At 37.7% G+C, this 11222-nt stretch overlaps 1 protein-coding gene across 1 annotated transcript; it reads left to right on the top strand.

Moving 5' to 3' along the window:
- The first annotated feature begins 226 nt into the window (after positions 1-226).
- Positions 227-1409, top strand: LOC132613052 (uncharacterized). Its single transcript, XM_060327111.1, has 2 exons — positions 227-571; positions 1113-1409. Exons 1-2 carry the CDS (start codon positions 227-229, stop codon positions 1407-1409), a joined length of 642 nt encoding a protein of 213 aa, XP_060183094.1.
- The last annotated feature ends 9813 nt before the right edge of the window (positions 1410-11222 follow it).

Consider the following 11222-nt stretch of genomic DNA (forward strand, 5'->3'; position numbering starts at 1 on the left):
TACTCATTATCACGACCATGTGATATTACACTAGTCCATAGCCTTATTTTCCACATATAAAATATTATTTTCAATCATCGTCGTCACACTTTTTCGTCTTAAATCATTTCGGGACTAAATTTCTTGTATACACCGAGTTCTTGATTTTCATGCTTGAATATGACCAAATCCTACGGCCTCGATAAAATCGCTCATGTTGGACGGTTTAATTTCCTGGTCCAAAAATATGGGATGTAACAAACAGATCCTAGATGTCCTAGGTTATACTGTTGGTGACCTCCCATTTAGATATTTTGGAGTGCCATTGGACTCAAAGAAGTTGGCCATTGCTCACTGCATACCCCTGATTGAAAAGATAACAACAAAAATCCAGTGTTGGTCTTCAAAATTGTTGTCCTATGCTGGTAGGCTACAGATGATTAAGTTAGTACTATTTGGACTTCAAACTTATTGGGCTCAGATATTCATACTGCCCAAAAAGGTCTTGAAACTGATTGAAGCCATATGTAGAACCTTTTTATGGACAGGGGATTCTACAAATTCAGAAAAAGCCTTGGTAGCATGGGAAAGAGTATGTCAGCCTTACTCTGCAGGAGGGATGAACGTTCTAAATCTATATATATGGAATAAGGCTGCAATTCTAAAGTACCTATGGGCTATAGCCAAAAAAAAAAGGATTGTCTCTGGATAAAGTGGGTGCATAGTTACTATATAAAGAAAGGTTGTCTAGAAACATGTCCCTTACCCAAGGCTGCAGCATGGGTGGTTAGGAAAATCATAGAAACTAGAGACATCCTGCTACAACATCAGGCTCTACAAGGGGATATACTCAGCAGACTAGCAGGAAGCCTCATAAATGGAAAGTTCTCAATAAAAAGGGTGTATCAATTTCTGGTGCCACAACTTCCCAAAGTGCTATGGAAAAGAATTATTCTACTGGCAAGTATACATCCTAGGCACAAACTCACACTGTGGCTGTCTATTCAAAAAAGATTGTCAACTGTTGATCGACTGCTAAAAATAGGAATATAGGTTCCTCCTGATTACTGCTCGTGTGGCCAAGCACAAGAAACACATGATCATCTCTATTTTGAGTGCACTCACACACACAGGCTGTGGAACATGCTACTGATATGTTGGGGTTCAACAGAAGCATTAGAGGGTGGAATGAAGAAGTGCAGTTGATAAAACTGTTAGCTAAAAGGAGATCAAGCCATAGCACCATCACTTGTTGCTTATTTGCTATGCTGGTGGCTCTAATTTGGAGAGAAAGGAACAACATCAGGTTCCAAAAGGCCCATTTCCATCCTGAAAAGATCTGCAAAGAGTTGGCACAACATATACACATCCAAGGTAGGCACAATATCAAATGGCAGAGGACACTTACTACTATAGATTCCTATCCATAGGTTATTTTTGTTTTTTGTTGTTGTTGTCTGAGATGTAATTGTTTTAGTTATAACTCCTAGTTTGGTGGTCAAATTAGTTGAGTAGGAACAATATTGTAAGGTGGCTGAAGGTCAGCTTCAAATCGAGTTTGTAATGCTACTTTTTGGATGGAATAAAGTTCATGCTTTCAACCAAAAAAAAAAAACCTTGATATATATATATTCCCAATGAATGGTTATTGTTGGTGGTTATGCTCTAGGCCATTGTATGAACCTTATTTGTTAGTTATGTTTTTTTTTTATTAATAAAAGAAGTTTTATTAATATTTCTTATTATTATATTATATATATATATATAAGGACTGGGCCAAACAGATCTCTGTACAAAAAGTTATACCCATTTTACTGAAGACAGTGCAGCAAGTGCGGCAGCCTTGCATCGCAAGGGTAGCCCGAGCCAAGTGCTTCTCCAATTTTTTTTGCAAGGGTGGCGCACGAATCGTGATTTTCCAAATTTTGTATTTTATAAGTATCCAAGATTGGGGTTTATTTTAATGGTGATTTTAAGTTGATTCAAACTCTCCAATACTCTTATTAACAAGATTAAACCTTGTGAATTCATAGATTATTGCTTGAATCTTCATCTTGGACAAGAAACCCTAGAATCCAAATTTAAGACCTTGAACATCAAAAGGTAAGACCTTCATCCTACACTCGAATATAATTTGAATTTGGTGTTTAGAGACTATAGTTTCTTGAAATATAATTGGGCGATACGACAGAGAATCATGAATGGCTATATGATTAGTGTGTTGACTAAGGGTCGTTGTTTATCTTATGGGGATGAGCGATGATGGTATTTGTATGCCTATGAGGTTGTAGTATCATCTAATATCAAGGAGATAGGTTGTTGGGTGAAGAAACACCATTGTTGAGGGTTGTGGAGCTTGATGCCCACACGGTGTTTGATAAAATGCCCAGATGACCAAACCATGAGTATCCTTACTAATATTGATTCCCTTTGACATATATTGTTATAGACTAAAGTCGAAAGGGTGACCAAAGGTTGTAGTATGCATAAAGGACGGAATTGAGGTATGTAGAGCTAACTCTCTACATGCAGGAATGTTATTGATCTTCCCCACGCCACGTTCTTTCACGATTACTACGAATTGCTTCAGACATAGAGTTATGTTATAGTCTCATGAAAATCTTCAGAACTTCTATTCTTTAAACGATAAAGTTTCGTAGATCGTTCATGTATGTTATTCCGAACAATATGAACTCAGTATTTAATTAGTGTATACTCATGTTTGACATCTCATGAGTCTAAGTCTTGAAAACCCAGAATGCTTATGTACAGTTAATAATTTAAATTCTATAAGCAACCCAAAATTCCATGTCTCAGGATAGTAATGCTAGTATTCCATGTTATGAATTATAGTATGTTTCTCAGATTCATGATATAAATTTTTAGATGATGAACACATGTATTTGGGCCTGAGGCCACAATTTATGTATACGTATACTTGGGCCCGAGGCCACAAAATTGTGCTGTAACGACCCGATTGGTCGTTTTGAGAACCTGTGCTCTAATTTACGTGTCGTCTATTCCAGAAACTCCGTTATAATTATTTTGACTTGCTATCCAAATTTGTAGTCAAAAGAATATCATTTGGTTAACTTTGGGAGAAGGTTTAACTTTGTAAATTCTAGCATTCAATTATTTGGATAAATTGTTTATTATGGGAAAACATGCTCTGATTGGCGATCTGAAGATTTTGTTAGATTTGAAATATTATTTTTGACCTTTAAAAATTTACGGAGCTAATTTTAGAGTTCGTCTGGTTGGTTTTTGCCAATTAAGTCGATTTTAATATATAATATGCCTATTTATGGTGAAAAGATGGTCACGGGAAGAAATAAGACCTAGATCCAAGATTTGTTTTTTGTGTTAGATTTGTTTTGATGTTTATGACTTGTAGGGATGGGTGGCGCCATTCCCGAGGTGATCGGATGAGAAACGAAGAAGAAAATCTAGGTTTTGGAATTTTGAAGGCTTAAGTTTGAGAGGTTTGATCAAATGTTGACTGTTTGGTAAACGTGCCCATAATCAAATTCTAACAGTTCCTTTAGGTCCGGAATGTGATTTATGACTTAGTCTAGTCGTTGGTTCGATTCCCGAGAGGTTTGGTGTGATTTAGGTGGTTGGTTGAGAAACTAGCTTTTGAGATGACTTAGAGTTGACCACGGTCAAAATCGGGTCAAGACGATCCCGTTCGGATTTTTTGAGAGTTCAAGCAGGTTCGTATGATGATTTTGGACTTATCCACAAATTTTAATTAGATTCCGATGAGTTTCGGATGTGTTTGGGTTGTCTGGTGATTGTTTTTGGTTTCGACGCTATTTTGAGAAAAAAGGGTACCATAATGAGAAAACGACCTTTGTTTTGTGTTTCGATTAAACCATTAGATCCGTATCGTAATTTTCGAGCTATAGCAACAAGACTCGTCGCGGTTCGCCATCGTATGAGGGAGATATGACCATTTTACTATAGAAATTCACTGCTGGTTTCTGGTGTAATTTTTCTAAAAATTACAATTTTGCCCGTAAGTTCGCCCTAAAAATTCTGCATTCTTTCCACAACTTAAAAGCATCATATCTCTCTCATTTTAAGGCCAAATTGGGTGATTCAAAAAGCTATCTTGGGTGGAATTTCACAAAGATTTTATGGGGATTGTCAAAAGTGAGCTTCGTGATTATCTAGAACCTGTTTTTGACCAAAACAACTGCTAGTTTTTTTAATTTCCACTTGTTTCGGGATTTAGTTACTTTTCTCACAATTTCTAGAGTTCGGTTTGGATAGTTTATAGGGATTTTGCTCATCCAAGCTTGGAGGTAAGATTATAATCCTACATCCTTAATTTCCCCTTGATTCCTATCCTTAATTAGAATTTTTAAATCATGTTTTTGGGTTCAAATTTGGGGTTTTAGCCTTAAAGTGAAAATTGGGGGAAAAGGGGAATTGGATGCCAAGATCAAGGCTTTTTGATTGGATATTTTGGATTTGGACTAATTAGACTATGGGTAAACTTTTGTTAAACTAAAATTCTAGTTTTGCCCTTTCGGGGTCGGGGTCACCTTTTTGGGTTTGTTTTGGATTTCGAATTAAAGTATAACAATATGGGTATCATTGGACTCTTCTAGACTCTTAGGGTTTTATTTTGACTATATTGAGCCCGATTTTCAATGAAATTACAGTTTTACCCTTGTGGCTAGAATTTGGTTATTTTGGATCCATTTTTGGGTTTTAGGTAAACTATGACATTATGGATATGCTTGTATTCGTATTTTAACGTAGAATTCGTACTTGATAGACTTTAATCGTTCCAAGGCTCTCCGAAGGAGAAAGGCATGGCTCAAGCGGATTGGTTTGAGGCTCCTATTCGGCATTCTAGGTAGGTTATGGCTTACCTTATGGTTAGACTTCCGTTAGTAAAGCATATGTAGAATTAGTGATTGTCGGAGATAGCATGTTACGTTAGTGATTGTTGGAGATAGCATGTTACACCTTTGGGTATGAAGTTGGGATGGATTCCTAGGTTGGTACTGTTGTTTGATTTGGTTTGTTGCCTTGTTTTAATTTATTGGCTTATTTCCACGTGTGTGATATTAGATTAGATGCTTAGCTGTCTTATCATGATTGAGATATGTCTATCCCTCACTTATTGGTATTTTCTTGGACAGAGGAAAGAACTTGACTTGTTATTGATATCGAGAGATGTGTCCATGTGTGGCACGGTTGATTTGATATGTTGTCATCATTCATTGATATTATATAGTGAACTCATTATCATCTTTCATGATGCTCTGATATGAATACTTAGTGACTTATTCATGGTTGTGAACCCGTATCTCTCAGTTATTGGTTATTGACTTGTGAAGAGGAATGAATTGATATTGAGGTTATTATTGTGATATGTGTCCATGTGTGGCACGATTGGCATTGATATACTCTTATTGACATTCATATCATGTATGCATTCAGATATATTTATATTTATTGGATCGGGTTGCGCGCTACAACACTTACTTGGATCGACTTGCACGTATCGCAATACTGACTTGGATCGGGTCGTGCGCTGCTGCAGGTACATGGACTTCGCGGGTCCCCTATGGGTCATGAATATCGAGGCGTGGAGATCCTCTGCCCAAAGCATGTGTGTATCATTGCATTGCATTCATATTTCATTCATTCATACACCTGATTTCTTGTTGTGGTTATCTATTGCATTGTATGGTACTCGAGAACATTGACTTCTTGCTTGGTTATTTATTTAAGATCGCCGTGTGTATGATTAATACATACTTGGGAATTGATGGACTTGAGGAGTAGAGACTTTTCCTAGGCTAATACTTAAGGTTACGGATTACTATTGTTGGTTGTACGGTGTTTGTGGTTTCTCTGAGGAATCATGGAAAATTGGCAGACTTGTGGTTAGGTGCTTCACCATAGGCTATGATTAAGTTATTTGACCCTTATATACTTGAGTTGTTATTCTTGGACTGTGTGGTGTTTATACTTGATTGTGAGCATGTCTATTCTTCAGTCTCTTCCTTTATATATGTTAACTAACTGTTGTCGGCCTATGATGCCTACTCAGTAAGTGTTGTTTATACTGATGCTACTTTGCTACACTCCTTTTTGGGGTGTAGAGTTTGAGACAGGTTCCACTTCCACTCCTCGAGACTGATTTTCGAGGCCTGGCTTGCGAGTATCTAGGGTGAGCATCTGACGAGTCGCTGCCTGGAGGCTCATCTATCCTGTCTTTATATTCTATCATTCAGACAGTTGTTTACTTGACTTTCAGACTTGTAAATTTAGACATTTACGTAGTTGCTGTTGTATAAGTCAGACCAGTTCTTTGGGGGTTGTATTTATATTCCGCACTTATGATTATTTATGATTCAGACTTTCTACTTATTTTGTTAGTTACTTTATTGTGGTTGAATTTATGAATTGGGAAAAGAATTCGCCTACCGAGGTGGGAAACGGTAGGTGCCCGAGCGACTTAGTGAATTTGGGTCGAGACAAGTTGGTATCAGAGCCCTAGGTTACCCGGTTTATAAGTACAAGAGCACGTCTAGTAGAGTCTTGCAGATCGGTACGATGAACTCCGTACTTATCTGTGAGAGGCTATAGGACATTTAGGAAACTTTCAATTCTTTCATTCTTTCGTGCTACTTCATTCAAATTGGTATCTAGTCGATTCCAATTGGCATCTAAATTTCCTTGTCTTATTCTCCCACAAAAGGTGGGAACTCTTATGCGAGCGATTTTATTATGACATGGCTTGGTATGGTACGAGACGTGTCGTCCTGATTCGGACACATGACTAAGTTCAGTTTCTAGCTATCGCTTGAGGATTCAGTTGTGCGGGACCGTGATGAAGACTCATCTATTGTGGGGGTTTTCTTGAGAAATGGTATAGAGGGTCAAATAATCTGTCACGACCCGACTAGGGGCCGTGACGAGTACCCGATACTTGTACCGAGCACCCCTTGTCTATCATATTACCTTTATCTCTTAGCAAGCCGTATAAGCAGTGCCATTTTTTTTTTTGAACATTAACATTAGCGGCGTCATTATGAACATAGACTAGTAAACATCGTTATCACTTTATACAACAACCATGCCAAGACACCATATATCTAACCGTACCTGACTGACTATACATATCTGTCTACGAGCCTCTAGACATAGTTCACTTATACATAGAAAGGGCCGAATACTGTCGTGCCCGAATAGACATACCCAAAATAGTACCGCTGGAGTGAGGCTCCGAAACAACTGGAGCACTGTAGAGTACTGCTGGTAAGCTCCTAAAGATCAAGTCCACCTGTCTGCTGACCTGCGCGGCATGAAACGCAGCGTCCACAAGAAGGGACGTCAGCACGAATAGTGTACCGAGTATTTAAGGCATGGAAAATAATGCAAGCAGTAACATAGAGTACGATTAATAGTATCACGGAGTCACAGGGCATATAACGAGGCAAGGAAGTAACCTGTACATAGGAAGGCCCCCTTTCAGGCCGGCTGTCATGTAGGCTTGTCCTTTCGTCTTTGAAACGTTTCTTTTCATAAGCATAGGAATTAACATTTATATATTACTTATTCTCGTGTGCAGAAAACAGTACATTTCTGTAACGGTACCTTTTGCTCACATTTACAGACGCCGAATACAATCGGCTCCCCCCCGACGGTGTCCCTCATTCTCGTATACAGAAAACAGTACAATTCAGTAAACAGTATATTTTATTCACATTTACAGACGTCGAATACAATCGGCTCTCCCAACCCCTTCCCCAACGGTGTCCCATCATATCATATCATACATATACCATACATTATATATATATATATATATATACAGACGCCGCGTACGACTCTCCCATATCCCGCGTCCAGGATGGAATCCAGCTGAATCAGGTGGTGATATAACAGTGGCCCTTCCCCTTTCCCCATACACATATACATATACATTTGCTTATCTGTTATACATATACACGTCTCATATATAATTACTTATCTTATTTATACATACATATCCATACACATATACCTGTTTATTATACATATATCATATAAGCACACAAGAGCCAAGGAAAATCATATATCCATCGGAGTGACGTAAGGTCGGTGACCTCCGATTACATTATGGAATGCTAGTTATAACTTTGTCTCACCTTGAAGGAACAAGTATTTTAAGGCGAGACTATCAACGGAGAATAGTGTTACAGTAACCGCGGAATGAAATCGGGGACATTATGGATGCCAGTTATAGGCCTTGGAGTCTTAGAAAATAAAGTTATAACTAGGAAATATAAATACGATTTAGAAATTAGTCTATCAATTTCATATTCATATTGGATACTTAGTTTAGAAATCTCAGTCATAGGATCGTTCCAGTCGTACTTATCATGAGCACATTCTCTTGTCTAACATTGTCGTTATCATTATCCCCATTGAAACATTCTCGGAAGAGTAGTCATAGTACTTATCATTCGGTAAGGAGATCGGGATAAAAAATCCCCTTTGGACTCACTTCGAGTAAATTAACCAGGATTATAGGAAAATCCGGGGGTAACGGGCCCACCTCGGGCCGGATGAGGTAGCGTGTACGATTTACGCATGTCACGTGTCACAGCGTTGCTTGTGAGGGTCTTGGGGTAATCGGGTCCCATTTATACACGTTATAGGGGTCTAGGAGGTCTTTTCATCATTTGGCACCTTTCTAGTTCAATTCTAGTGAGCAAAAAGTAGAAAACTTTAGGTGCGGGTTCCGGGGAATAGGGTTGTCCCCGAGGCTCGTACCCGACTTAGTACAACTAAGACATGCCATAGAAAGAAGGGTGAAGCCTTACATACCTCTTTCCGCTCCTTTTGCTATCCCAAATTCACGTCACAATCTCGTCGAAATCTGCGAATTGGTCATTTTTACCAAAACTTTCATTAGTATACTTTGAGTTAAAATCTTAAGGAAACACTTTGCTACCGAAATTTCGGCAGCATTTCCTCTATAAGTGTACCAATCCCGAGAATAAGGCTCGGCCCCAAATCAACAACAACCATCCGGGAATGTAACCCGGCCAAACCAACAATGATATTAACAACACCAATAAGAGGTTCAAAGCTCATTCTAACATTAATAACTCTTTATTATACCATTCAACGCTATTTCGTTTTCATTCAATCAACCGCATACGATCGACCCAACACCCACGCTCATACGTTCAAGTACCAACATAAACCATTTGAACAAGATTCAAAAATGCCTCGGACAAACCACAAAATAGTCAAACAATTCAAACAACGCACCATAGAATCCAAAATCTTCCAACTTCCATAGGAACCATCACAACACATTTCTTTCTCCAAAATTTCACAATCTATACCAACAAACCATACTTTTACCACATTGTTATCAAAATTACAAGAACTATATTTGGCTCACATTAGTTTCCACAACAAACCATAAACTACTATAATCTCAACTTTGAATCATTAAACTTCTTTTTGCGTTATAAAATCCACAACGACACAACTAATATACTAAATAAAATTAATTCATCCTTTCTTCAATAAACAACATCACACACGGCCTCAACACTACATACACATTTTCATGCATTCCATCCATTCCTCCATTCTACAACATATACAAATCACCCATAACACAAACAACAATCACAATACTAAATAAAACAATTGAATCATTGCCTTGCAACTATCCATACACACGGCCACACATCAACACACACATATTTCACAAATTTCACTCATTTTTACATACTACAACACTTCAACAACATTCATAACACATAAAAGAGGGTTAGTTCTTTACCTTCATTCTTCAACTTTTCCACTTGGTTAAAGCTCATAAACCATCCATATAAGTGTTCTACTTCTTCCAACAACTCCACCATGTTAATAAGCACCTTCCACTTAGCAAGAAAACCAAAAGAAAATGATCCTCGATGAACAAAATAGAGGGGCTGGTTTCGGCCAGCCCCTAGCCGAACCCTCACCCTATTTTTTTTTGTTTTCTCTTCTTTTCTCATGTCTTGAATTAATTAGGCACTCATATATATATACATATAATTCAAGCATGTGAGGGGCACATGCCCCCCTCTCTAGAAGATTCTTTAATTTTCTTGAAATTTTCCTTGAATTAAAAGATGAATCAAGTCTTGCCATGTGCACTTTGACCCCTATGTTCTCCAACACATGGCCAATGTGGCCCTTTGAACCTTCATGAATTTTTTTGTGAAATTCACATTTCGTCCCTCGACTTTTCTCAATATGACCATTTTACCCCTAACCTTCCACATTGTTTCTATTGATCATTTTGCAATTTCTCTTCTTTCCCTTAGCCTCTCACAATATTTTCATACTAATAATGGTCATAAATAGTATTCTTAACGACTTGTGCATTGATGTAATATTTGAAAAGGTTTTCGTCCTTGACTTTCCGCGACGACTTTGAAATATTCAAACGTTCAAAATGCGGGCCATAACATAATCTCCATGTTCCAGCGTTGGGTTGCTCGGAAGTCGCAAAAGTGCATCTATGGCTTAACAAGAGTGATTTGTTCGATGATATGATTAGTTTTTGTAAAAGTTTCAACATCGTGACCACTTGATTTCCTGCTACAAATGCTTCGGTAACCATTGCCACAAATTCATCTTTTCAATGGTTATTTTCCTATTCTTTCTTCTTTTCAGCTTTAAGAATTTTACAATCACGGGCATAGTGATCAAATTTGTGATAGTGGTAACATTCAATCGACTTAGAATTGGTACTAGTACGCTTGAAATTCGTACTTCTCTTTGCCTTTGGAATTTTCTTATTAACAGATTCCTTCTTGGTTTATTTTTCTTCAACCACATGAGCTTTCATGATTGGTTCCTTCAAAATATTATTGTCACGATATCGAGTCTCTTGTTCAATTTGCAAATGCTGCAACAATTGCTCAAGAGTCAAATCTTACTTCTTGTGTAAGGGTTTGCTTCTGTATTCTTTCCAAGAGGAAGAAAGTTTTGAGACAATAACACCAACATGAAAATTTTCATCAAGAGCAATTCCAGAGATAGCAATTTTATTAGCCATAAGTTGGAATTCTTTCTCATGTTCAGTGATTGACTTATCATCAACCATTTTGAACTAAGTTTTGAGACAATAACACCAACATGAAAATTTTCATCAAGAGCAATTCCAGAGACACCAATTTTATTAGCTATAAGTTGGAATTCTTGCTCTTGTTCAGTGATTG

This window comes from Lycium barbarum, chromosome 10 (genome assembly GCF_019175385.1).
Source record: "Lycium barbarum isolate Lr01 chromosome 10, ASM1917538v2, whole genome shotgun sequence".
NCBI lineage: Eukaryota > Viridiplantae > Streptophyta > Magnoliopsida > Solanales > Solanaceae > Lycium > Lycium barbarum.